At 41.1% G+C, this 27,553-nt stretch overlaps 2 protein-coding genes across 31 annotated transcripts in view; one reads left to right on the top strand and one right to left on the bottom strand.

Moving 5' to 3' along the window:
- The window catches only part of PATJ (PATJ crumbs cell polarity complex component), a 411,839-nt gene that overhangs the window by 34,391 nt on the left and 349,895 nt on the right, over positions 1-27,553 (bottom strand). For all 30 annotated transcript variants that reach the window (XM_078332015.1, XM_078332024.1, XM_078332028.1 and 27 more), the window contains 6 exons: positions 16,418-16,501; positions 10,806-10,999; positions 8,659-8,806; positions 8,153-8,239; positions 3,429-3,543; positions 1,711-1,748 (listed from right to left, as the gene is read on the bottom strand). In XM_078332015.1, coding sequence (XP_078188141.1) covers positions 1,711-1,748; positions 3,429-3,543; positions 8,153-8,239; positions 8,659-8,806; positions 10,806-10,999; positions 16,418-16,501 — 666 coding nt within the window. The remainder of the gene's footprint in view (positions 1-1,710; positions 1,749-3,428; positions 3,544-8,152; positions 8,240-8,658; positions 8,807-10,805; positions 11,000-16,417; positions 16,502-27,553) is intronic.
- LOC103794477 (large ribosomal subunit protein eL28) lies at positions 11,289-11,795 on the top strand. Its single transcript, XM_009001359.5, has one exon. The coding sequence runs from the start codon at positions 11,312-11,314 to the stop codon at positions 11,723-11,725; it is 414 nt and encodes a 137-aa protein (XP_008999607.1). The 5' UTR covers positions 11,289-11,311; the 3' UTR covers positions 11,726-11,795.

Genomic DNA, 27,553 nt, shown 5'->3' with positions numbered 1-27,553 from the left:
TGGAGATCACTCTACTGCAGTAGATTACCATGATTACCAGAGGGTCAATATTTCTTCTTGAACTCCTAATCAAAGTGAGCAAAATAAAAGTTAACTTTCAGCTGGGCCCAGTGGCTCACACCTGTAATCCCAGCACTTCGAGAGGCTGAGGTGGGCGGATCACTCAAGGGCAGGAGTTCGAGACTAGCCAGGCCAACATGGTGAAACTGTGTCTCAATGAAAAATACAAAACTTAGCTGGGTGTGGAGGTGTGTGCCTGTAGTCTCAGCTACTCAGGAAGCTGAGGCATGAGAATCACTTGAACCCGGGAGGTGGAGGTTGCAGTGAGCTGAGATCGTGCCACTGTATCCCAGCCTGGGCAATACAGTGAGACTCCATCTCAAAAAGAAAAAAATAAAAGAGTCTACTTTCATTGAATATCATCATACAGGAGTCTGAAAATCAGGGTTTGACAAATTTATGAACTAAAATACATCTTATACAATCTTCTCAAAAGGGCAATTTAGCAACATATATAAAAGCCTCTAATAACAAGCTTGCCTTTTGAACCAAAAATTTCATTTCTTTTTTTTTTTTTAGATGGAGTTTCGCTGTTGTTACCCAGGCTGGAGTGCAATGGCACGATCTCGGCTCACCGCAGTCTCCGCCTTCTGGGTTCAAGCAATTCTCCTGCCTCAGCCTCCCGAGTAGCTGGGATTACAGGCACACACCACCATGCCCAGCTAATTTTTGTATTTTTAGTAGAGACGGGGTTTCACCTTGTTGACCAGGATGGTCTCAATCTCTTGACCTCGTGATCCACCCGCCTCGGCCTCCCAAAGTGCTGGGATTATAGGCGTGAACCACCATGCCCGGCCCAAAAATTTCATTACTAAGAATTAATCCTGAGGAAATTACCCATGATATGGGCAAAAATATAATGATTTTTACCATAAGCGATAGCAAAAATTGAGAAATGTGATAATTGTTCAATAATAGAAAACTGGTTAAGAAACTGACATCACATTCATATGATGGAGTAAGTACTATATAGTCTATAAAAATCATGCTATATCCTGTCAAAAATACTTATTTAATATGTTTCACATGATACCATTTTTGTTTTATAAAACTTCACATGTGCAGGATAAAAGACTAAGATTGAAAAAAAGATAAATAAAAATAAAACTATAGTGGATGAGATTTGCGAAAAAATTCATAGAGGTCATCTCTATTCTACTGTACTTTTCTAAGCCTATTTCTTAATGTTATATAGACCATACATATATATTTTTTTGTTTGTTTGTTTTTTTGTTTTTGAGACAGAGTTTTGCTCTTGTTGCCTAAGCTGGAGTGCAATGGCACAATCTCGGTTCACTGCAACCTCCACTAACTGGGTTCAAACAATTCTGCCTCAGCCTCCTGAGTAGCTGGGATTATAGGCATGCACCACCAGGCCTGGCTAAGTTTTTGTATTTTTAGTAGAAGCAGGGTTTCACCATGTTAAGCAGGCTGGTCTCAAATCCTGGCCTCAGGTATCCACCCTCCTCGGCCTCCCATAGGGCTGGGATTATAGGCATGAGTTACCATACCTGGCTATAGACCATATTTTTACCTCAATAACTTGAAGGAGCACACTTACAGTCCAATAACTTTTATTGGGGAAAATGTACATGTAATGCAAATTCAACACAAACCAGAAAAATATATATAGCAAAATAACTGACTTACTCTGTTTATCTCGACAGTCCTGGGTTCCATATCTGTGCCTATAAATAAAGAAGCAACACAATAAATTTTTTAATATTAAAAAATAATATATTTAGGATATAATATTGCCCCATGAGAAATGATTTCATTTTCTAGGTCTTTCAACAGCAGACACTAAAAAAAGCAGGTATTATACCCTTCCTCAGCATCCAAGCTGGTACCCAAGTCACCAGGGGCCATGTTCTCTTCTTTTTTTTTTGAGATGGAGTCTCGCTTTGTCACTTAGGCTGGAGTGCAGTGGCACTATCTCAGCTCACTGCAACCTCTGCCTCCTAGATTCAAGCCATTCTTCTGCCTCTGCCTCCAAATAGCTGGGATTACAGACACCTGCCTGCCACCACACCTGGCTAATTTTTGTATTTTTAGTAGGGACAGGGTTTCACCATGTTGGCCAGGCGAGCCTTAAACTCTTGACCTCAAGTGATCCACCAAAGTGCTGGGATTACAGCTGTGAGCCACTGCACCCAGCTCGCTCTGTTCTCTATTGTAAAGCAGTGCTCTCTGTTTGAGATTGATGGGTTTCAGTAATCATTTGGTCTGACAAAAGTTGATGGACTTTATAGCAGCAGCTGCCTGGAATATGATGAGTAAATGCTTCAAGGATGAGTCATTTGTGGGTTTTTTTTTTCTTTTTCTTTTTCTGAGATGGAGTCTTGCTCTGTAGTCCAGGCTGGAGTGCAGTGGCATAATCTCGGTTTACTGCAATCTCTGCCTCTTGGGTTCAAGCGATTCTCCTGCCTCAGCCTCCTGAGTAGCTGGGATTACAGGCATGGGCCACCACACCCAGCTAATTTTTGTATTTTTAGTAGAGGAGAGGTTTCACCACATTGGCCAGGCTGGCTCGAACTTCTGACCTCAGGTGATCTGCCTACCTCAGATCCCCAAAGTGCTAGGATTACGAAGGTTTCATTGTACATTTTTTTTTTAACCTTAACCAAAGATAACCTCCATTCAACAAAAGACTTAAAAGGACCTCTTGTCCCACCCTTTCCCTGAGGGTATACACATTTTTTTTTCTTTTAACTGGCCCAATTTTCCCATAGAAGGTATACACACTCTAACCTTCCTCTAGTGGCAAATGATTTATTAATTTTCTCATTATAAATAATTTTACTTTATGATGCATTCCAGCTTTCTGCTTTTCTGTTTTTTAGGTGCTTTGTTTTGTACCACTGAAGGAATTTCTTTTCTTTTTTTTTTATTTAGACAGAGTCTTGCTCTGTCACCCAGGCTGTAGTGTAGTGGCATGATCTCGGCTCACTGCAACCTCTCCCCGACCCCAGATTCATGCAATTGTCCTGCCTCAGCCTCCTGAGTAGCTGGGACTACAGTTGTGTGCCACCATGCCCGGCTAATTGTTTTGTATTTTTTAGTAGAGATGGGGTTTCGCCATGCTGGCCAGGCTGGTGTCGAACTCCTGACCTCAGGTGACCCACTTGCCTTGGCTTCCCAAAGTGCTGGGATTGCAGGCGTGAGCTACCATGCCTGGTCACCACTGAAGGAATCTCTATGGCTTTCGTACCTTCAGAACAGGCCTTTCAGAAAGCTCAGCTTAAGTGGCCTAGCTCAAAAATTTAAAAATCATTTAAATTAAAGAAGGCTGTTTCTTAAAAAACATATTTAAAAAAAAAAAATTGGGGTAACAGGACAGTTTTGCTCTGGGTGTGTCCGTGTAATACCTGCATTTTTCTGGGAAGGATCTGAAACTCTTTTCGTGCCAACCAGGTTTTGCAGGCCAGCGATGACAGGAGCGAAGGAGGGACGACAGCTGCTGTGTGAGCTCTGCTGACTGCCCTGAAAGAAAGACCCAGGGATCACCTGTGTGCAGACACTGCCTCAGCCCTAAAAATGCATACTTATCCACTGGCGTGCCAATGTCACCATAATCATCTAACAGAAAATTGTGAAGAGGCCAAGAAAGAAAACAAAAATCACCCACACTTACTCTCTTACTACCTCAACCCAATCCCATTTAGCCCTTTCCTCCACTGCTTTCACCACTATGTGTGCTTTTGAACAGGGTTTCAATCACCAAGGTGGAGAACATACAATCTTTTGAGCTGTTCTTGCTCCACATAAAATCAAAGCCATTTTCCTAGGTTGCCACATAGTGTGTGTATGTATATATGTATAGTCAGCTAATGGGGACATTTCATTTAGGGTTACGGTCAATTTTGCTAAAACAAGTATAGTAAGACCTTCCTTCATGAGCAGAAACCTGACAAAACAGAACCCTCAATTGTGGGGAAAAAAGCACCAAATCTCAAGGGAAAAAGGTCTGTTTTAGGGATATATAACATTTTTTTCTCAAAGATTTTCCTAGAATCAGTAATAATTTAGTCCAATCTGTTAGACTCCATTACCTGTCCCTTTATTCATTGAAATGAATATTTGAGGTTAATACTGTGTAGCCATTTAAGTCTAGTGCCTATTCAACAAAAATTGTATACATAACGAAGGGCCTTCCTGATGTAGACCACAATATTGCAAATAATGAATAATTTTTTCTACCAAATTATTCTTCATCAAAATTTTAAGCTAAGACTAGGATCACTGTTATCAGTTCATAAATTATAATTTGGTCCATTTTTCTTAACTCTATGATAAAAGTTGTTTAATATTTTAATTCCTAAAATATGAAAAATTTCAAATACATAGAAAAGCTGAAAGAATTATACAATAGACATCATATACGTAGCACCTAGATTTCACAATTAGTATTTTGCTATATTTTCTATATTTTCTTTATCGCTGTCATTTATCCATTCGTTACTCATCTTTTTTTTTTTTTTTTGAGTTGGGGTTTCACCACGTTGGTCAGGCTGGTCTTGAACTCCCGACCTCAGGTGATCTACCCGCCTTGGCCTCCAAAGTGCTTGGATTACAGGCGTGAGCCACCACACCCAGCCTCTTTTTTTTTTAAATTTATTTCAAAGTAAGCTGCAGATCTGAGTATACTTCACAGTGGCTATATACATTTAAAGGAGTGTGTGTATATTTTTCCTTAAAGGATATGATTTAAATAAATGGTACTGTAATAGATAACTACTCAGAACTGAGGCAGTGCAGCATATTATAATTTTGCCTTAAAAAATTTTCAGAATAGCTGAGCATGGTGGCTCATGACTGTAATCCCAGCACTTTGGGAGGCCGAGAAGGGTGGATCATCCGAGGTCAGGAGTTTGAGATCAGCCTGGCCAATATGGTGAAACTCCATGTCTACTAAAAATACAAAAATAGTCTTGGCGTGGTGGCGCATGCCTGTAGTCCCAGCTACTCAGAAAGCTGAGGCAGGAGAATTGCTTGAACCTGGGAGGTGGAGGTTGCAGTGAGCGAAGATCGTGCCATTGCACTCCAGCCTGGGTGATAGAGCAAGACTCCATCTCAAAAAAAATAAAATTTTTTTTCAGAATTATGTGTTTGCCAAGACCTCTATTGTATTTTCTGAGAAGCAGTCTCCCTCTGTTGCCCAGGCTATTCTAGTGCAGTGGTGCAATTTCAGCTCACTGCAACCTCCGCCTCCCAGGTTCAAGTGATTCTCCTACTTTAGCCTCCCAAGCAGCTGGGTTTACAGGTTCCTGGCACCATGCCTGGATAATTTTTGTATTTTTAATAGAGACAGGGTTTCACCAGGCTCTTTGGCCAGGCTGGTCTTGAATTCCTGCCCTCAAGTAATCTGCCCACTTTGACCTTCCAAAGTGCTGGGATTACAGGCGTGTGCCACCTAGCCCAGCTCCAAGATCTTTATAAACATACACTTTGCCTGGCCATGTTCCCTTAGTTGCCTGAGGAAAAGATCTTGCACGTGTTTTTTCCTCTGAGGAGTAAGGAAATTTCTTCCCGGTTGGTGGGAAAAGTCATTTTTTTAAAAGAAGGACGTTTGGTGGCCCCAAAGCTAGAAGTTATCTCTCTCTTAGTGAACTCACTTTCTATGAATTAAATCAACAGCCTCTTGTACTTAGCCCTCAAAAGAAGGCATTGATCTCCCTATTTTGTAACTGCTCAGAAAGAATTCTGTGCTCCTACAAGATCCTGATTTTTCCAATGGGTCTGGATGCAAAAATGCTTGGCAATGGAATTTTGTTTTTGCCCACCAGGGTCACAGTCCTCAACACTCGATGATGAGAAGACATTTCCTTTTTTTTTTTTTTTTTAAAGATGGGGTTTCACCATAATGGCCAGGCTGGTCTTGAACTCCTGACCTCAGGTAATCCACCTACCTTGGCCTCCCAAAGTGCTAGGATTACAGGCGTGAGCCACCACGCCCGGCCGACATTTCCTTTTTTTTAAATCTTTTCTTTTTTTAATTTTTATTTTTTTAAGGGACCTTCAAAGCCATGCAAATCAAAGGAAGACATTTCCTTTTCACAGAAGGCTACCAGCCTTCTTCTAATTAGCCAAATAGGGCAAACTCTTATATGTCACCCATAATTCTAAGCACAGGTGATGATACATTTACTGTTTTTAAAAATTGAATTAAACTTCTGCCCTCTGAAATTAAAGTTCTAAGCAAGAAGATTAGGGCAAAGTGTTTGATACTTTGTCCCAGGTTTCCGAAATATGACAGCTCACATTCATATACCAGGTAAGTGGTGATTATATATATATATATATATATATATTTATATATATATATGACATTTAATGATATAGCTTTTAAATTTGGAAGTTCTCTCTTTAACTGGAGTGTGAACTTAAAAATTATCAAGATGCAGCCAGGCGCAGTACCTCATGCCTGTAATCCCAGCACTTTGGGAGACCAAGGAGGGTGGATCACCTGAGATCAGGAGTTCGAGACCAGTCTGACCAACATGGTGAAACCCCGTCTCTACTAAGAATACAAAAATTAGCCGGATGTGGTGGTGGGCGCCTTCCCAGTTACTTGAGAAGCTGAAACAGGAGACTCACTTGAACCCAGGAAGCAGAGGTTGCAGTGAGCAGAGATCATGCCATTGCACTCTAGCCTGGGCAACAGGAGTAAGACTCTGCCTCGAAAAAAAAAAATTTTGAAGATGCTCGCATACATTGTTCAAGAATGACAGAAATCCAGGTCTACCCACTACCTTACCTATCGATCAGTCCAAACTTTTCTTATATCACACAAACTCCTGTTACCTCTTTGTGCCTTTATGTATGCTAGTTTCCTTGAGATGCCTTTTCCTTCTTTTCTCCAGACTCCATTTGGAGTGAGATTCAATGGAAATTCCTCTGAATAGCTTCTTTCTAACCTTCTGTATACAACAGAAAGGCTTTAAAGAAATAATTCAACAAAGATGAGTCTTCCATTAAGGAAGAAGCCTGGCTACACAACTGTTTTGTTCGTTGATATAAGTCTGGTCAGTATCATCACTAACTATTCACTCATGGAATCCTACCGCAGCACTGTGGCTTAGATATTTGCTGCCCATTATGTAAGCCAGAAATGGAAAAAAAAGAAAAGGTTTCAAACTCAATATGGTGTTTATTGCGTTTGACTGCTTTGAAGATTTCCTAAAACAAGCCAGCTAGTCTGTAATCCTATCTGAACGATGGTATCTTCCTCACTCATTTTCTAACACCAGTGAGGAACAGAAGGCAGCTAATAGCTTTCCAGAAGTGCCTGTGTGCTAACTGTATGATCAGAGCACCGTCTGAACAAAGGCCTTGGAGAGGCTTCAAAAGTAAGGCAACCAGGGAGGGGACCAAAAGTCATGCTTTTAACCTCATAACTAAGGCAGCCTATCCATAACACAGAGAGGAGACTAAGGGGTCACATATAAGTTTTTATAGTCTCATTATGTGCCACATGGGACTAACCACATACTCTACCATCTTGATTTTGTCAAAAAAATATGGTGAAATATACTTTGCTAAAAAAAAAAATGGCACTTACATCAGCCTTGCAAATAAATATAAGATGTTTGCTAACCCACAAAATATCACCCACTGAGGCTTCCCTCCCACAGCAAAAACCCCCACACTTGGTTCTCCCAGGAATATGTCATTAATTGCCCTCAGCATGTGTGAGTGGCTAGTCACAAGTTAACTTTATAGCAATATTTAATTGAATGAATAGAACAATGTTGTGCTAATGAGGGTCAAATTGCCACCAGATGTTGCCCCCCTTTTTTTTTAAATAAACACAGCTGTGTACATGTGGGCATGGGCAATATAGAACTAATAGTGAGAGAGAAAAATGGTTCTAAGAAAACATTTGCAAGCAATAAGGGAGAGAAAAATCTAGGGATTAATGTTTCTGTCCCACCTTTCATTTTTATTTCAAACACATGAAAATTCACTAAACTTGGTGCTGTGAATATGCTATACATTAGACATTGTTTCCTAACAATCATTTATTAAATGGGGAACTTTCTCCCAATGAGGGCAGAAGAGTGAGTCAGTCTGATGAGAAGCCATCGACAACCTGACTGTTCTGTGATGTCTTCCTTGCAGAGGTCCAGGAACCAGCTCGGAGTCTTCCAATCTCTAGCTGCACAAGCCCCTGTGCACACTTGGAAAGGCAAGAAAAGAACAGAAATGTAAAGCAGTAGCATTTATGTTCTGAAATATCATAACAGAACCTCTCCCTACAGCCACATATTATAAAAGGGTAATAAAAGGAACAGGCATAGCACTAGAGAGAGGATGAATTCTGTGCGTTTAGAGAACAACCATAAATACTCAGAATTTTCACAAGTATGAAAAACCTCCTTGTGAAATCCCAAAGCACGTTCCCTTTAATTCTGTTAGTTAATATAACAGAACTTTCTTTTAAAGCTATTCCTGCTCATTTAAAATAATCAGAGATTAAATTTCTAGTAAAACCTAGAGTTACCATAATCCAACCCATTTTATAATCAAGCTAGACTGGAGCAGTTCCCACTGGACGTCAGTTCTGCCAGCTGGGTAAAAAGCATCCTAGCAACTCACCTTTAGGATGGTGGCCACTGTCTCCTGTGAGGCATTTCTCATGTCCTCTCCATTCACAGATAAGATCTGATCTCCCTGAATCAATCTCCCATCCAAGTCTGCAGCTCCGCCTTTCACGATGTCAGAAATAAACACTCCGCTTCCATTTCTGTTAATACCATACAGCAGTGCAGTATTGGCACAACCTAATATTTCCATGCATAATACATATGTGTGTTTGTGACAGGATACACACACATATACTCCTTTTTTCCTCCAGTTCTGTTTTCTTTTTTTTTTCCCCATACCTTGGCAATTTGTCTTTATTGGCACTTGGAGCGTCCTCATCTTTTAAATGGCTACATACTATTCTATGATGTTTCATAATTTCACTTACTGGTAGCTTACTGATGAACATACAGGTGATTTCCATTCTTTATTGCGAACAATAAGCAATGCATACCTGTAAGTATATCTTAAAGACAAAGTCCTGGTGATGGAATTGTTAGTCAAAGAAAATTGTGACTTTGGAGAACTAAATATCAAATCCTTTAGATTGAGTTTGCACTCAAAACTGCAAGTGTTTGTGCTAAGGAATGTAAATGTGCCTTATAAACTCAACCTGAAATATTGACGTTCACTAAAAGCAAAAACCATTACTCTAAATGAAATTGCCCCAGGCACTCGTATGTGTCAAAACAAGAAAGCAAACTTCAACACTGGCTCTGTCAGTTGCTCTGCACTCAGATGTGAGCTGGTTTTTGTTTAGAAATGTAAGAGACTCAGCTTTTTTTGCTGGTAATACATTTTCAGAGTGATGGTTTTATGGTGCTGAAGTAAAAAATGAGATTATGACAGAACAATACTTGGCCCAAAATCTGTACTCAAAAATTGTAGCTAATATTTTTATTTTAATAACAGCTTGGCCTGAGGACAAAAGCATTAGGCTAGTCACCAGAGGTCTGTGAGGGCATATAACATAACATGTATAAAACCAACTTGATCTCTTCCTTAACAAGATTGTTGATACACTTTAAGGCCATATTAGGATATTACCTGGAAATATCTGGTATGTATTAATCCCAACAGCCCTGTTGGGATTAATACATACTAGATACCTAAAAGCCAGTAAACCATGGAAGCTAGACTTCGCTTCACGCTATTACTTACCTTTCCAATTCACTGCAAGAGAAACTTAGTAATATTATCCTGGAACAAACTACTGTTAAGCAGTATAGACTTCATTTTTCTTTATTTTTAAATTTTTTTTTTAGAGACAAGTATTACTATGTTGCCAGATTGATCTTATACTCCTCCCCTCAAGTGATCCTCCCACCTCAGGCTCCTAAAATGTTGGGAATACAGACGTGAGCCACTATGCCTGGCCTACGCAACATATATTTCAAAAGAGCAGCCTGGCCATTAGCATCTACCTACCTATATTTTTGGTGCACAGTATTACTTTGGGGACATCTTTCTTTTTTCCTTTTCTTTTTTTTTTTTTTAAATTTTCAGATGGGGTCTTGTGATGTTTCCTAAGAGGCTCAAGTGCAGTGGCTATTCACAGGTACGATCATAGCACACTATGGCCTTGAACTCCTGGCCTCAAGTGATCTTCCCATATAGCTGGGACAATAGGTACATGGCACTGTGCCCAGCAGGACATTTTTCTTAATAGAAAACTACCATCATGAAGAATTATGTTTGTCTCTTAACTATGTTTACTCAACTAGTTTTAACATAGTGTGAAATTAACATAGTATGACACAAAGCAATATTCCACGTTAATTTCCATACCAAAGCAATGTTCTTGACCCAACATGGGATAAATCTGCTTGACACTAGCTATTTCTTGGGTATGGTTACTTTAACCTCTGCAAAACTCAGATCTTAGTAATTCCAAGTGAAAGAAACTTCTTGCTGTTTGTACTCTATATGAAAGTGTAACAGTCTGGGTTGACTAGGCCTGGAGTTCTATCTTGATATGACAATTTTTTGGGTAAGACCTTGCTCAGAAATATGACCCATGTTGTCAAATATTCATAAATATCTTAGTTTTAGAAATCCCATCGCTAGTTTACAAGCTTTCTCTTTCAGCGTTCACAGGCATCAGTCCCCAGAGCTCTGGATCAAAAAGGCAGATCCTGACTTGCACAGGACGGCTTTACCGTTTCCCAGCGATGCTTAGGCCCAGGCCGCGGCCAGCTTTCTTCTGCAGATCCACAGGGAAAACCTCCAAGTTCTCCTCATCCCGGTAGTGTGCCTCATCTCTATACACCACCAGCCGCACCTTCTGGGGGGTCTGCCTCAGGGCTGTGATGGCTTCTTCGTGGCTGGAGTTCCTCAGGTCAACCCCATTAACCTGGAACAATGGGCATTCTGAGACGGGCTGCTGATGGCAGAGGCCTCTGCCTGCTGTGTCTGCTGAATCTCCTTGATCTATCCAGTCAAGAATCTCTAGAAAGTTCCAGCTACTCTCAAAGCAAACAGGTAGTGACCACGAGCAGTATGAGCTGCTTTGAATATAAAGGAAGTGGCCCTTAAAATATCCTACCCCACAAGTGCACAGAGGGTGGATACACGATAATGCAATTTCACATAGCTATGAACTTTACTTGAAATCAATGAAAGAGCTTTCTTTCCGCCCCGGGTCGCTGCACTGAGAGCCGCCGCCATGTCTGCGCATCTGCAGTGGATGGTCGTGCGGAACTGCTCCAGTTTCCTCATCAAGAGGAACAAGCAGACCTACAGCACCGAGCCCAATAACCTGAAGGCCCGCAACTCCTTCCGCTACAACGGGCTGATTCACCGCAAGACCGTGGGCGTGGAGCCGGCGGCCGACGGCAAAGGCGTGGTGGTGGTCATGAAGCGGAGATCCGGCCAGCGGAAGCCTGCCACCTCCTACGTGCGGACCACCATCAACAAGAATGCTCGCGCCACGCTCAGCAGCATCAGACACATGATACGCAAGAACAAGTACCGGCCCGACCTGCGCATGGCAGCTATCCGCAGGGCCAGCGCCATCCTGCGCAGCCAGAAGCCTGTGATGGTGAAGAGGAAGCGGACCCGCCCCACCAAGAGCTCCTGAGCCCCCTGCTCCCAAAGCAATAAAGAGTCAGCTGGCCTTCTAAAAAAAAAAAAAAAAAAAAAGAAAGAAATCAATGAAAGAGAGAGAGAAGAGAGTGTGTGCACACAGGGAATTAACTAGCTCATTAAATTGAGATCAAAGGGAAAGACATGTTAGTGTTTAGTCAGCATTTTTAGATTCAGTTGCTTATTGGATTTGACATCTTCACTCTGATTATTTATTTATTTATTTTTAGATAGGGTCTTACTCTGTTGCCCAGGTTGGAATGCAGTGGCATGAATACTGGGCTTACTGCAGCCTTGACTTCCCAGGCTCAAGCGATCCTTCCACCTCAGTCTCCTGAGTATCTGGGACTGCATGTGTGTGCTATCATATCTAGATAATTTTTAAATTTTTTGTAGAGATGAGGTCTTGCCATATTGCCCAGGCTGTCTTCAAACTCCGGGGCTCAGGTGATCCTCCTGCCTTGGCCTTTCAAAGTGCTGGGATTACAGGCATGAGCCACCATGCCTGGCTGACATCTTCACTCTTATTTGCTCATGTCACAACTGCTTCATAACAAGTGCAGGAGAAGATGAGAGACCAGTATTTCCAACAGCATCCAAGACTCCCTGAAATCTTCCCATTAGAATCTGGTTCTTTCTCTCTCTCTCTCTTTTTTTTCTTTTGAGACAAAGTCTCGCACTGTTGCCTGAGTGGGAGTCCAGTGGCATGATCTTGGCTCACTGCAACCTCTGTCTCCCAGGTTCACGCGATTCTCCCGCCTCAGCCTCCTGAGTAGCTGGGATTACAGGTGCACACCACCATGCCTGGCTAATTTTTTGTATTTTTACTAGAGACGGGGTTTCACTATGTTGGCCAGACTGGTCTCCAACTCCTAACCTTGTGATCTGCCCACCTGAGCTTCCCAAAGTGCTGGGATTATAGATGTGAGCCACTGCACCCAGCCCCTAAGGCTTTTTTAATTCTAACATTCTAAAGACTAAGGACCAGTGGCATAAAGAATGGTTATGGGGAAAAGATAAAGGAAGGATGAACCTTTTTGGAGAAGGTGACTTTTGAACTGTCATTTAAAGCTGATTGTGTGAGCCAAGAAAATGTTTAAAAGCTGCTGTTTCTTTTCTAGTATATATTGGTGGCTTGTGTGTTCACTTAGATGAGCTACATCCAGAATAACAGTGGTAAAGAACATGGGTTTTGGATATGGATGCACTTTGGTTTGAGTGCTGATTTCCACTTACTGGCTATATGAAACTCTGTGTAAATTACTTAAGCCAAACTTTTGCTGTGTCATCTATGACTTAGAGATAGTCATATTTACTTAGTGTTGTGAAGATTAAGCCCTGTAAATCATTCAGCACAGGGCTTGGCACACAGTTATGTTCAATGTAAATTAGAAGTTGGTATTTTACAGGGAATTGAAATAACGCAAGTGAAGCCTGTTTTTCCTCTCAGCATAATCATTCACTGCTACTTTAAGCCAATGAATACATTTTCATTGTCTGTGAATGAAACACAAAGAGGAAAAGTGTATTTCCAGGAAATGTGGCCTGAGCTGATTATTTTCCTGTATTCCAATAGATGGCACACAAGACCTCTTATGTTACTCAATTAAAAAAAAGTTACCTCCATGGATTGAAGGTGAACTTTCTAAGCCTCTAAGTACCTTTTGAAAGGCCCTAACAAATATACTTTTAATTAAAAGTATTGTCATTAAGCTGTAATATTACAAATCAATTTCTGTAAATTCCAGCATGATGGTATCTGCTCAGATGGAAGTGATCTAAGATCACAGTTTCCATTTGCTCCTCTGCAAATCAGGAGATACCACTAAATGTGCCAATAATCATGAGAGAAATATCATGATGTGGCCAGAACATTGTGGAGAGATGTATTATATAAGTGCCTTACAGAAGCAGAGTATGCATTATTTAGAATATTGATTGTAGAAGAGGAGGGTGGAAATAGCAGGGCTTTCGATTTGAGAAGAAAGGCTCCAGGAAGACCCAGGTGTCAAGGGAGCATACCACATCCCTTGGATAGAATGGCCATGTGGGAAAGTGGGTGAACCCAGTGCTTGAGAAGGAAAGAGTAACAAAGCTAGTGCAGCAGCTCCTCAGTATTTTATTGCATAGGGAAACTCGGGTATTAACTCTCTACTCTCTTCTGCTCACACTTGCACCAAAATAGAGGGGATAATGGCACTAAGGGTGCGGATGGGGGAAGAGAGAGGGTACCAGAAGGAACTGGCCTAAAAGGAGAACCAGAAAGAAGACATAGTTCATGTTCCTCATATTAAAAGAATCATAAATCTTGCCATGCCAAAACATTATTTGACTCTATCTTCGGAAGCAAAATCTGGCTTGTCCTAACCTTAACATCAGGAGAGTATTAAAACCGTGAAAGGCCAGCTTGTAGAATGCAGAGGACTTTCATGAGTGGAAAGGGCACTGTCTGGAAAAGCCTTGTTTCATGATCTCAAAATATCCCATGAAAACAGGCCTGTCTTCTCAAGGCCTTCTGGAGGCCACAGGCTGCTGCTGCATTGTCGTGCATTTCTAGTCATCAGCCACAACCAGAACCAGTCCAATGTGGAGCAGAAAGCTGTTTAGAAAGGAAACATGTCCCTTGACCAAATTGAGAGCTATATTTCTTAGTTAAACACGTGTTAGACTCTCACAAGCTAGACCTTGTCTGAGGTAAGAGAGGAACCTGTATTGGCCATCTTAAATGAGAAGTATAGACATCCATTCAGAAGAGATAACATCATTTTGCCAGTTGCCAGGAAACTGTTAACTTGATTTTTACAATTCTCCTTCCACTTAAAACAAATTTGCTTTATTCATGTTAACCTTTAGCGGGTGTTCACTTGTACTTGAATATGCTTTATAGATGAGAGCGGCTACCGGTGGTCTATCTAATACAAACAGAAATCAGTTTCTAAAAATCCTTGAGGTATAATTGATATAAAATAAACTGCACAAATTGAAAGTGTAGAATTTGATAGGTTTTACCAGATGTGTATTTATACCTGTGAAGCCATCACCACATTCAAGATAATGAACATATTAGATTTAGTTTCAAGTGACCATTATAATCTGTGGACTTACAATTCATGTATGTATCAAGGTGTATGTGTATCTATGCCACTTTAAATATTTAATCTATTCATCTTAAAAAGCCAGTTATGATAATACCAATTGACTTGAAAATCTAGGGAGGGAAAAATCAAGAAATCTCAAACTCCTGATCACTAAAAAACCATGTTATTAACAAATAGAAAATTATGACTGCTAAGGCAGTCAAGCCAATTCCCAGAGAGGTCTTGCTTATTTTTCTAACCTCATACCCTTGTACCTTAATTAACGTACTGGGAATATGTCTTAATCCAATGATGAAACACAGTAAAGGCCTGTAGAGAAATCCCGTAACTCGCTGAATTTAATTTGCAAACAGCTTACCCTCTCCTTTAACCCCTTCTCGCCTATGTTTCCTGCCCTTAATTATATCTCTGGTTTCATCTTGGGAGGCAGAAATGAACCACCAAAGGGAAAATTAAAATTCTATGATGTCATTCATAACGTGCTATATTAAAGTTGCAAAGCAAAAAATGCACAGGGCCACCATAAAATGCTAACTATTCAATTAAGTTCATCCAATGAAAAAAATAAATGCTGCCTGAAGGCTTCACACCATCGAGAAAGCTCTTTCGTCCCACCTAGCAGAAGGCCTGGCATCGGCTTCCTGTTCGGCCATTGCACAGTGCAGACACTGCCCGCTTTGGTGCTTTTTAAAAGGCTTTAACAACTTTGCTAAATGAGAGTCAATTTGAAAAAGTTAAACATTTCAATTTTTATTAAGCATCATATTCCTCCTAAAGAGAGAAGATTTTAGATTTTTATCAGCTTGAAAACATTGATGGCAAGGCATGAACTTCCATTTTGCATAAAGTTTTATTAAGATTAAGAAAATATTGGCTGGGCAAAGTGGCTCATGCCTGTAATCCCAGCACTTTGGAAGGCCGAGGCGGGTGGATCACGAGGTCAAGAGTTTGAGACCAGCCTGATCAACATGGTGAAACCCCATCTCTACTAAAAATACAAATATTAGCTGAGCGTGGTGGTTTGCACTTATAATCCCAGTTACTCAGAAGGCTGAGGCAGGAGAATCGCTTGAACCCGGGAGGCGGAGGTTGCAGTGAGCTGAGATCACGCCACTGCACTCCAGCCTGGGTGACAGAGTGAGACTCTGTCTCAAAAAAAGAAAATCCTATTTAAGATGCCACAAAATCTTTAAAATATCAGGTATATATGCATATGTATGTGTCTATATGTATGTGTTTTTTTTTTTTTTGGGGGGGTATATGTATGTGTTTTTAGGAGGAATTTAGTAGGGTATAATGGAGAGGCAAAAAATTTGCAGTATTATATAGTCTCATTGGATTAAAATAATAGAGCCGTAAGCTGTATTTTTCCTTTTATTAAAGTTTTCAGAGACAAATGTAGATTGACACGTGTCATGATCCTAGACCACTGTACAATGTACATTGAAGAAAAAATGAATATGGTATATATTTTGTTAAATAGTAGAGAGTGAAGATATAGTTGAGTAGAAAAATAAATTCACTTTGTGGATCAAGATTAGGAAAGGAGCCATGTTTACTAATATAAAATAAAATTCAAAATCATATACCTCTAATATCTGGTCACCAGCCCAAAGTCTTCCATCTCTCGCTGCTGCCCCTTCTTCATATACTTCATGGATAACTATAGCATTCTATAAAAAAGAAAATCTTATTAATTTTCAACAACCACAAATGCTTCCTTAAGCAAACAACCAATAGGCAGTGACCCATAATTTTCTATTTGTTAATAATATATTTTATCTGACATAAAGATACACAATATACAGAATATGATATATTCAGAGGTATAATTAAATTTTCCTAAGATAATTATTTCATTCCTTTAAAACTGGCTTTGCCTAATATTTCAGGTTAAACGTCCTGCATGTGTTTTACTGTTAACCCTGTACATTGCTGCTGTGTATGAACTTGAGGTGAACTATGTGTCATTCTTATTTATATTTTATAGTGTATTTTGAAACATGGTTTCAGGTATTTACGGGTATTCAAGGATTTGGTATAGCTGTGTGGCCTGATGAGGGGGTTTTGCCAGGCCTTATTACTTGGGCAATAAAAGAAAGGAACTTAGTGGAACGAATGGGTCTTGTAGGAGAGGAAAACAGGAGTAGGAGAAACAGCATTCATGGACCCAAGTGTAAAACAGCTGTGGGTTCGAATCTGGACTCTGCTTTCTTGTAATCTCGGGCAATTAATTCCTTTGAACTCAGCAATCTGAGCCATAAAGTTAGAACGACAATATCTACTGTAGGTAAGCCTTGGTTGGGAAAAGTGTTTCCTAGTTAATGAATTAAAAAATAATTTGTATCTCTTCAGATTCATAACCTTAAAGATTTTATCATCATAAAAATGACATGTATCCATGTATTGGATTCAAGCAATACCACTACAGGTACAAAAACAGGCTGCCTCCCACCCAGACTCAGTCCTACTCTCTAGACAATTCACATTTATACACCCAAACAGTTATATAATTTGACGAAAGACTATTCTAAACATATTAAATTGAGTTTGTCCACTTTCTTTTTCCCTCAACCCCTCCTGTAGAGCAAGTAGTTGAGCTTTGCAGTTCTTTGCCTTGGGGATTTTTGTAGAGCGGAAACCTGAAGCAACCAGAAGACATTGGCTCTTTCTGTTTTTAATAGACCCGAAGAGCACTGAATGGATTATGATAATTATGATAGGTGTCTTAGAGGGCTGCTGGGAGAGGGACACAGCTTTTTTTTTTTTTCTCTTGAGACGGAGTCTTGCTCTTTTGTCCAGGCTGGAGTGCAATGGCGTGATCTCGGCTCACTGCAGCATCCGCCTCCCAGGTTCAAGTGATTCTCCTGCCTCAGCCTCCCGAGTAGCTGGGATTACAGGCATGTGCCACCACACCCGGCTAATTTTTGTGTTTTTTTAGTAGAGACGGGTTTTGCCATGTTGGCCAGACTGGTCTTGAACTCCTGACCTCAGGTGATCCGCCTGCCTCGGCCTCCCAAAGTGCTGCAATTACAGGTGTGAGCCACCACACCCGGCCGAGGGACACAGCTTTTGAGTGGAGATTAGAAACAAAGGTCTATGGGTCCCACAATAGGGATTTGAGTCCAGCAGTGCCCAGGGTCCTCCTATTCCCTGCCCCAGTGCACACACACAGGTTTTAAGACCCTGATGGCAATAGTCAAGGGCTAACACCTCTGATACCTGTCAGACCCTAGAAGCTGACACTTATAGGACTCCAGCCATGAAAGAAGTCAAGTGGCAGGACGTCTGGACTTGAGAGATCTTATAGGCTTAGGCAAGGACAGGCTTGATGATGAGCAGGCAGTGCTGATAGCAATGACCATAAGGGTGTCACCAACATCTGGGTGCTTGGTTGGGACCCTTCGGAGTTAAAGAGCCACCAAAATGGCTGAGGTTGAATTTCACTTTAGCCCAGAAGTATGGCATCTCAGAATTAAGTTCATATTAAGTAAATAAATGAATACTTCTTGTAAAAATATGAAAAGATAGACATAATAGACACACACAAACACACACCCCAAACTGTGCTTGTTTGCTTTTTAATTTAAAAAGTTTTTTTTGAGGTAGCATCTCGCTTTGTTGCCCAGGCTGGAGTGCAGTGGCTCAATCATAGCTCGCCGCAGCCTCGACCTCCCAGGCTCAGGTGACCCTCCTGCCTCAGCCTCCCAAGTAGCTGGGAATATACATGTGCACAACCATGGCTGGCCATTTTTTTTCTTAAAGTAGAGACGGGGGTCTCACTATGTTGCCCAGGCTGGTCTCAAACTCCTGGGCTCAAATAATCCTTCTGCCTTGGCTTCCCAAAGTGCTAGGATTATAGGTATGAGCTGCTATACCCAGCCTTTTTTTTTTTTTTTAAAGAGAAGGAGTCTCACTATGTTTCCCAAAAATCCTGGGCTCAAGTGATTCTCCTGCCTGATCCCGGGAGCTGGGACTACAGGTATGTCCTATAGCACCAGGTTTACTTTCTTTCAAAAACAAAAACAACAACAGAAAACAAACTAAAAAAGTTTTCTATACAAATTCCACAGTAGAGAAACAATAAAAGAAAACAAGAAGTCTATAACTGGATAACCCATCTGGATTCCAAATATTTTTACAATACTGAATACAGTACTTTCATTTTATCGCTATACAGTTCTGAAAACATTCTTTACTGTAGCAATTAGAGAGGCAGCCCCCAAGAGCCAGGAAAAGTTTTTGGACCCAGACAATTTACATTTCAGATTCTGTACCAGCAATGGATTTTAGACCATTCTTTGTTTTAACTCTGACTTAACGAAATTTCCAGACCCAGGGAGCATTTACACTGCCAAGAGTTTGTTTCTCTGAACTATTTCAGGGGAATGATTTGGAGGAAACTTGTGGGGTCAGTGGCTTGCGGTGATCCCAGAGATACTACTGAGATCCTAATAAAGGTCATTTGTATTAAGGTAGTATGAGGAGAAACCAATGCAGATTCCTGGTAGTACCCTGTAATGATGCTGGTTTTCAAAGTTTGGTGCCCAAATACCGTATCTGCACTGGATTGAGAGAGTCGCTCAAAACCTCGGACTATGCCTGGATTTTACAAAGTTTGATTTTCAGCAAAAACTCCTTTGATCTTGGAACATTATAAAAGGTAAATAGGAAATTTCTGTTCACTCATACTCAAAAGAAAGAAAAGACCCCCTTGGAGTTTTTGGTCCACAAAAGTGGTCTAAATTAAAAATTCTTAATTTGTAGTGCTACATAAAGGATGGCAATAACCATAATGGAATAATATGTTAATAGTTTCAAATGCCAAACTCACCGCAAATGATCCATTTTTAGTGCGGAATTCTTTCTGTACGTAAAACTCTTCATTTATTTATTTCTTTTTGCTTGACTGCTACTGTAATTTCTCTTAAAGTTATTAGTGAAGGCCAGGAGTAGTGGCTCATGTCTATAATCCCAGCACTTTGGGAGGCCAAGGTGGGTGGATCACCTGAGGTGGATGAATCACCTGAGGTCAGAAGTTCGAGACCAGCCTGGCCAACATGATGAAACCTTGTCTCTACTAAAAATACAAAAGTAGCTGGGTGTGGTGGTACATGCCTGTAGTCCCAGCTACTCCGGAGACTGAGACAGGAGAATCACTTGAACCCGGGAGGTGGAGGCTGTAGTAAGCTGATATCATGCCACACTCCAGCCTGGGCAAGACAGAGTGAAACTGTCTCAAAAAATAAAAATAAAAAAAATAAAGTGAAGATACAAGAAAACATGAGACACTGTGATCTGTCAATAGAAAAGGGCCATGTTTCTTTTTGTTTGTTTTTTGTTTAATTTATCTAGTGTATTTAGGGGGGGAAAAGGCCACATTTCTTACTGGATGCCCCTGTAGTCTATGAAGCTGTGGTTCTGGATAGTTGCACTAACTGGAGGTGAGACGTAAAAGTGGGGACCAAGAGCTAAATTAGAAATGTGGGCTGGGCCAGGCATGGTAGCTCATGCCTGTAATCCAAGCACTTTGGAGGCCAAGGCAGGCAGATCACCTGAGGTTGGGAGTTCAAGACCAGCCTGACCAACATGGTGAAACTCCATCTTTAAAAAAAAAAAATAGAAATTACCTTTTATAATGTTCCAAGATCAAAGTAGTTTTAGCTGAAAATCAAGCTTTGTAAAATCCAGGCATATAAAATTACCTTTTATAATGTTCCAAGATCAAAGGAGTTTTTGCTGAAAATCAAGCTTTGTAAAATGTGGGCTGGTGAATAAAAAAAAAAAAACTGATTTATGTTTTAAAACATGTAGTTCAGAGAGTGGAACAGAAGAGTAAAAAGGATAGTGGGTTGGGATATGTTAGGCATATATTTTGTGAATAGAGGAAATAATAGTTCATTAAAATACTTTTTTTTTTTTTCAGACAGAGTCTCACTCTGTTGCCCAGGCTGGAGTGCAGTGGTGCGATCTTGGCTCCCTGCAACCTTCGCCTCCCAGGTTCAAGCAATTCTCCTGCCTCAGTCTCCCAAGTAGCTGGGATTACAGGCATGCGCCGCCACCGTGCCTGGCTAATTTTTGTATTTTTAGTAGAGATGCGGTTTCACTATGTTGATCAGGCTGGTCTTGAACTCCTGACCTCATAATCTGCCCACCTTGGCCTCCCAAATTGCTGGGATTACAGGTGTGAGCCACCGTGCCTGGCCAAAAATTAAATTAAAAATAAGGTGTTGATTATGCATATGATGCTTATCTCATCATTGGATATCCTAAATTTTAATGCTCTTGAATTATTCAAGCAAAACTGCAGCTCTCAGTGCCTTCTCCCCCACCAGCCCTCCCTTCCTATCTCTGCATATGTAAATAATATCCCAAAACCCAAGACCTCAGTGACTCCAGTCTACAAATACCAGTGATTCCTAAAACTCATCTATCCTAAAAGCAGTCCATGAATCAACCCACTCTTCAGGTGGCTTGCTGGCTTACTGTGAAGACAGGCTATAGAGGCAAAGGATCACGAGCTAGGCTTCTGGAGTTAGACTTCTTTGGTCTAAATCTTGGCCCTGTTTCTGCTGGCTGTAGGCCTTGGGAAGACTGTTAACCTCTCCAGGGCTCAGCTTTTTTTCGTTTTGAGATGGAGTCTTTCTCTGTTGCCAGGCTGGAGTGCAGTGTCGTGATCTTGGCTCACTGCAACCTCTGCTTCCTGGGTTCAAGTGATTCTCTTGTCTCAGCCTCCCGAGTAACCGGGACTACAGGCATGCACCATTGTGCCCAGCTAATTTTTATATTGTCAGAGAAGGGGTTTCACCATGTTGGCCAGGCTGGTCTTGAACTCCTGACCTCATGATCCGCCCACCTTGGCCTCCCAAAATGCTGGGATTACAGGCACGAGCCACCATGCCTGGACCCCAGTGCTCAGTTTTTTAGATGGCTTAACAGTATTATCTACCAATAAGGCTTTATGTACAGTGTGAGCACACAGTAAGAATCGACAGCGGGGTTTGTTTTGTTTTCTTTTCTTTTTTTGGTTGAACACAGTCTCTCTCTCTTGCCCAGGGAGGAGTGCAATGGTGTGATCTTGGCTCACTGCAACCTCCACCTCCCAGGTTCAAGTGATTCTTATGTCCTGGTCTCCCATGTAGCTGGGACTACAGGCACATGCCACCACATCTGGCAAATTTTTGTATTTTTAGTAGAGATGGGGTTTCACCATGGTGGCCAGGCTGGTCTCAAACTCCTAGCCTCAAGTAATCCACCCCCTTCGGCCTCCCAAAGTGCTGGAATTATAGGCACGAGCCACCACACCCAGCCAGGTAATATTTTTAATAGCACCTGTCAATTCTTACTTATTTTATATCTATGTGCCATAGATGCTACACACTTCCCATTTGTCCCATTTAATTCTCATAATAACTCTTCAAATTCAGTATTATTAGTCCCACTTCAGCTGAGGAAACGAAAGCTCATAAGGGTTCAGACTTGACCAGGTCTCTGCAGCTTCTAATTAGGAGAGATAAAATTCCAGCTCAGGACTGTTTAACACCAAAGCCTGCCCTCCCACCACGACAGCAAGCTTCTCATCTGTTTTGAATATGTGATTTTGCACTTGTCCAAAAGCTAGCTTGGGATTTTCCATATGGCATCAATTCTGTGAAAAATTGTCACCTCAGCTCCACAGCAGAAACCTTGAGGGCATGAGTTGATTATGTCATAGAGAGTGAACAAAGATGACTTGTGGAAGAAGGCAAAGCCTTTGACTTGACGAGGTGAGGCGATGATCTATAAATCTCACTAGCTAGTACTGGTACATGATTAGGGGTTTGTACTACTGGAAGCACGATGCATAGGCCCCCTCCCAACCTTCAACAGAGTCCCTCTCTTAATTCCATTTGTTATTCTTTTTTGTTTTTTTTTTTTTGAGACAAGGTGTTGTTCTGTTCCCCAGGCTGGAGTGCAATGGCGCGATCTCAGCTCACTGCAACCTCCGCCTCATGGGTTCAGGCAATCCTCCCACCTCAGCCTCCTGAGTAGCTGGGATTACAGGCACGTGCCACCATGCCCAACTAATTTTTTGTAATTTTTAGTAGAGACGGGGTTTCACCATGTTGACCAGGATGGTCTCGATCTCTTGACCTCGTGATCCACCCGCCTCGGCCTCCCAAAGTGCTGACATTACAGGTATGAGCCACAGCGCCCGGCCACTGATTTTTTTTTTTCTAAGACAAATACAAATTATAATAGATACAAGGGATACATCAATGTTCAGAACAAAAGTTGTCCAGCCCAAGAAAAAAGATCAATTTCTATTAATTAATGGCACAGACCTGAGGATCACTTAAAGAGGATCAAGACTGACAAAGAGTCAAAAATGGATTTCCTCCTGGTAGTTGTGTGATTTTTCACTGGGACAACAGAAATGTAAGTAAGATGACCTGTTTATTGACTGCTTGAGACAAGACCAGTGATTTCCTTTCAAACATTTTATTTATTTTTTTGAGACAGGGTCTTGCTCTGCTGCCCAGGAGGAAGTGCAGTGGTGCAATCATGGCTTACTGCAGGCTTGACCTCCTGGGCTCAAGTGATCCTCTCACCTCAGCCTCCTGAGTAGTTGCTACCTCAGGCACATGACACCATGCTTGCCTAATTTTTAAATATTTTGTAGACATAGGGTCTCACTATGTTGCCCAGGCTGGTCTCAAACTCCCAGGCTCAAGTGGGCCTTCTGTCTCAGCCTACTAAAGTGCTGGGATTATAGCTGTGAGTCACCGTGCCTGCCTTGCACACTTTAAAATTACTCATTTGACTTGCCAACTCTAGAGCCAGGGAAGAGTTTAATCAATGAGTTGGCGAATCTCCCAAACAGTAGTTTTCTCATAGCCTGAAGGGTCAGGCAGGGTTTGAGAGGCATGGGAAGAGTCTTCTGCTTAAAAACTTCTCCCTCACGAGTCTGTCTGGAACACCTTCAACCAAGGAAAACTCCCTTTATTCCACAATTAAATATTTATAAACATTTATAACATTAAAGAAAAAGTTGACAAGCAGAAAGAGGTAGCTGACGAGCAAATTCATCATGTTGCTAAAGAAACTCCTGCCTTTAGGCTGGGCACGATGACTCACGCCTGTAATCCCAGCACTTTGGGAGGTTGAGGTGGGTGGATCACCTGAGGTCAGGAGTTTGAGACTAGCCTGGCCAACATGGTGAAACCCCGTCTCTACTAAAAACACAAAAATTAGCTAAACGTGGTGGTGTGCACCTGTAGTCCCAGCTACTTGGGAGGCTGAGGCAGGAGAATCACTTGAACCCAGGAGGCAGAAGTTGCAGTGAGCTGAGATTGTGCCACTGCACTCCAGCCTGAGTGACAGAGCAAGACTCTGTCTCAAAACAAACAAATAAAAAACACTACTGTCTTAATGTCTCCATTCCTAAGAGAGTATTTATTTTTTAATGTGGATACTATATGCACATGGTACCATATTCAAAATATTATAACTGAAAAATATCTCTCTAGCACTAGTTCCTCAATCAATTTCTCTATCTAGAAATAAACAGTATTAAGTTTTCTGCATATTTTTGTAGAAATATTCCATAAACCTAGAAGTATAGGCTACCAAGTGCTTGAGGGTTGTGCCTTCTTTTATCTGCTACCTCCTTTGTTTTATAAAATTCTGAAAGGGCCACCTCTTCTATGGCATCTTCCCTAACTCTCTCCCCTGATAAAGTTGATTGCTCCTTCTTGTGAGTCAACATTACATAAGTTCCTTAGTATCACTGAACTTATCACAGTACCGTGAATGTCTGTTCAGGGCTCTATGTCTTATGCCACTTCCCATCCTTGATGGGAGCCTTCAGGACAGGGCTGTTCCCAACTCATCTTTGTATTCTGGTGCCAAGTCCAGAGTAGGCACTTAATAAATATTCATTAAATGACTGTCAAGAAATTGGTTGGATATAGATAAAGGGGTTACAATGACTCAGAAAGGGAAGGCTGGAAAACTTAGTGGGTTGTAATCTCACTCCAACCAAAACCAGTTGTATGGTTCAAATGTACCCTCCAAAACTCATGTTGAAATTTAATTGCCATTGTGACGGTATTAAGAGGTGAGGCCTTTAAGGGGTGATTGGGCAATGAGGGCTCTGCCCTCAAGGATGGGTTAATGCTGCTATCTTGGGAGTGAGTTCCCAATAAAAAGAGTTCAGCCTCCTCCCTCTATGCTTCATGTGCTCGCTTGCCCTTCAACCTTCTGTTACAGGATGATACAGCATGAAGGCCCTCACCAGATGCTGGCTCCATGCTCTTGGACTTCCCAGCCTCCAGAACTGTGAACCAAATACAATTGTTTTCTTTATAAATTACCCAGTCTCAGATATTCTGTTATAGCAGCATAAAATGAAGTAAGACACCAAGCTTCTGATGGTAAAATATTAGTGATACATAACTGAAATACCCATCACAAGTGGATTTTAAATCCATTGAAGTTTCCAGAGGATTTACTTTAGCTCAGAGGGTAATTTAAGAGAGCCAAGTATGAGAGACTTAATTATCACTGAGCCCCATAAAAATCTGAAAGTCTCCAAGGGGATTTAAACTCTGAGTTGCTGGAAAAGACTTTCACAAGATGCAACAGTATATCCTTAGACAGACTCAATGTCACCAGAGCCTTCAGCTCATCAGTCACCATTTTTATTGTTCAAGCTGCCAACAGGTAGATAAAGTAACTCATAAACACACCAATCATTCAGCAAAAGGCAATCTTATTGTCAAAATAGACACATAACACTTAAAGAAGCCAGGTGTTAGAAAAATTAACGAAGGGTCTCCTGTGGGCTGAAGGATATCAATAAGTACCCTTTTGTGGGTGAACTATTTTAGTAGACTGAGATTTTACATTTCTAGATATTCAGTAGATTGTTTTAACAAGCATTTTAGAACAAAACTTTGACAAAGAATCATATGTAGATATTATTATAAAGAACTATGGATATATGGCTTAATGACCCTGCTTGCAGTCATGCTTTACTTCCTTTGATCACTCTGGAATTAAACTCAGTCTTTGCCATACTCATAAAAGCCCCTACCTGCACTCCCTACACACACACACACACACACACAAATCCTAAGGGACAGTTTAACTACAGAAAAGTTTCACATTAAATTTCACATTTAGGTGGAAAACATAGTTACCAGCCATCCAGAAAGAGTGTTATATCTTATTACCCTGCATTAGGGGAAAAGTTCCTCCTAACAAGAAAAACCCATGAGGACCAAAAGAAATGTTAAAGATATCATATATAATAAAATAGTCATAATTTTTCCTTTGAAAGAAACTATGGTTTGGATCTGTGGCCTTGGAGGAAGGATGTAGCTTTTAGATACCATTTAATAGTTTTCTCCTCTATGGCTATGCTTGTTCAGAAACCATAAAGACAGCCATGTCTCCTACACGGTAGACGACTTTCTCAGCAGGAAAGCCATAAACCAATGAGGGCTTATAATATGGTGGGGGTGGTAAAATCCTCAATCCAGTGCTGTGTAGACCAAAACTCATCCAAATCTACACTGAAAAACACATGGTTATAGATTAAGTATTAAGTTACCAATTTGTGATATCTACTATAGTTACAGAGTTTAAAAAGAACTTCTAAAGTTTATTTCACTTTGAGCAAAGCTGATAGACCCCAAACTATTTATATATAAAAAAGGATTCCATTAACGGAGTAAAATTAAGAAAAAAAAAAAAAGAAAGATGAACGTTTTAGAACACAATTCTCTTCCATCCTAAAGGCTTTGTGAGCAAATCCTGTAAAATTTTTAAAAAGATTTTCTATTATATTCAATTAGAATGTGATTTGAAAAAAATGTGCAGTAGTCTGTGAAAGAAAAGACTCAGGACTAAGGAGTCAGAGGAGTTCCATTTCCTGACAGCTCTGCAGGTGACCAACTGGATCACTTTGTTCATGACACTAATATTACCAGTAAAGCACAGAGTTGAACTATATGACTTTTTTTTTTTTTTTTTGAGACACAGTCTCACTCCGTCACTCAGGTTGGAGTACAACGGCACAATCTTGGCCCACTGCAATCTCCACCTCCTGGTTCCAGTGACTCTAGTGCCTCAACCTCCTGAGTAGCTGGGATTACAGGTGCATGCCACCATGCCCCGTTGATTTTTGCAATTTTAGCAGGGAAGGGGTTTCACCATGTTGGCCAGGCTAGCCTCAAACTCCTCACTTCAAGTGATCTGCATGCCTCCGCCTCCCAAAGTGCTGGGATTACAGGTGTAAACCACTGTGCCTGGCCTGAACTACACGACTTCTAAAGTCATTCCTGTTCTAAACTTCTAGGCTTCTATGAACCAAAAGTGTCACAAAGTGTTGTGTAGAGTGAGGCAGAGAAAGTCATTGCTTTAAACGATATTTAGGTCCTGCCTAAGAATAAGACCTTCTTCTACATGGTAGGTGAGAAGAATCCTAACTCCCATAGGAGATATGAAAGATAAGGAAGCTGGAGTCAGACTCTATTTTAGTTACCTTCGGCTGCAAACAGTGGCTTAAAACAACTATTTATTTGTTTACAATTCTATGGGCTGGCAATTGGGGCTGGGCTCAGCTGTGCAGTTCTTCTGCTTTACATAATGTCGCTTGGGTTCTGAAGTGAGTTTGCAGTCAAGTTAACCCAGGCTGGTTGTGTCCTGGATGGCTTTACTGTCATGTATGGGGCCTCAGC

This window comes from Callithrix jacchus, chromosome 7 (assembly GCF_049354715.1).
Source record: "Callithrix jacchus isolate 240 chromosome 7, calJac240_pri, whole genome shotgun sequence".
NCBI lineage: Eukaryota > Metazoa > Chordata > Mammalia > Primates > Cebidae > Callithrix > Callithrix jacchus.
This window is presented reverse-complemented; position numbering and strand designations above follow the sequence as displayed.

Excerpts from the sequence above, each read along its gene's own strand:
- LOC103794477 (XM_009001359.5), top strand. The coding sequence starts at position 11,312 with ATGTCTGCGCATCTGCAGTGGATGGTCGTGCGGAACTGCTCCAGTTTC.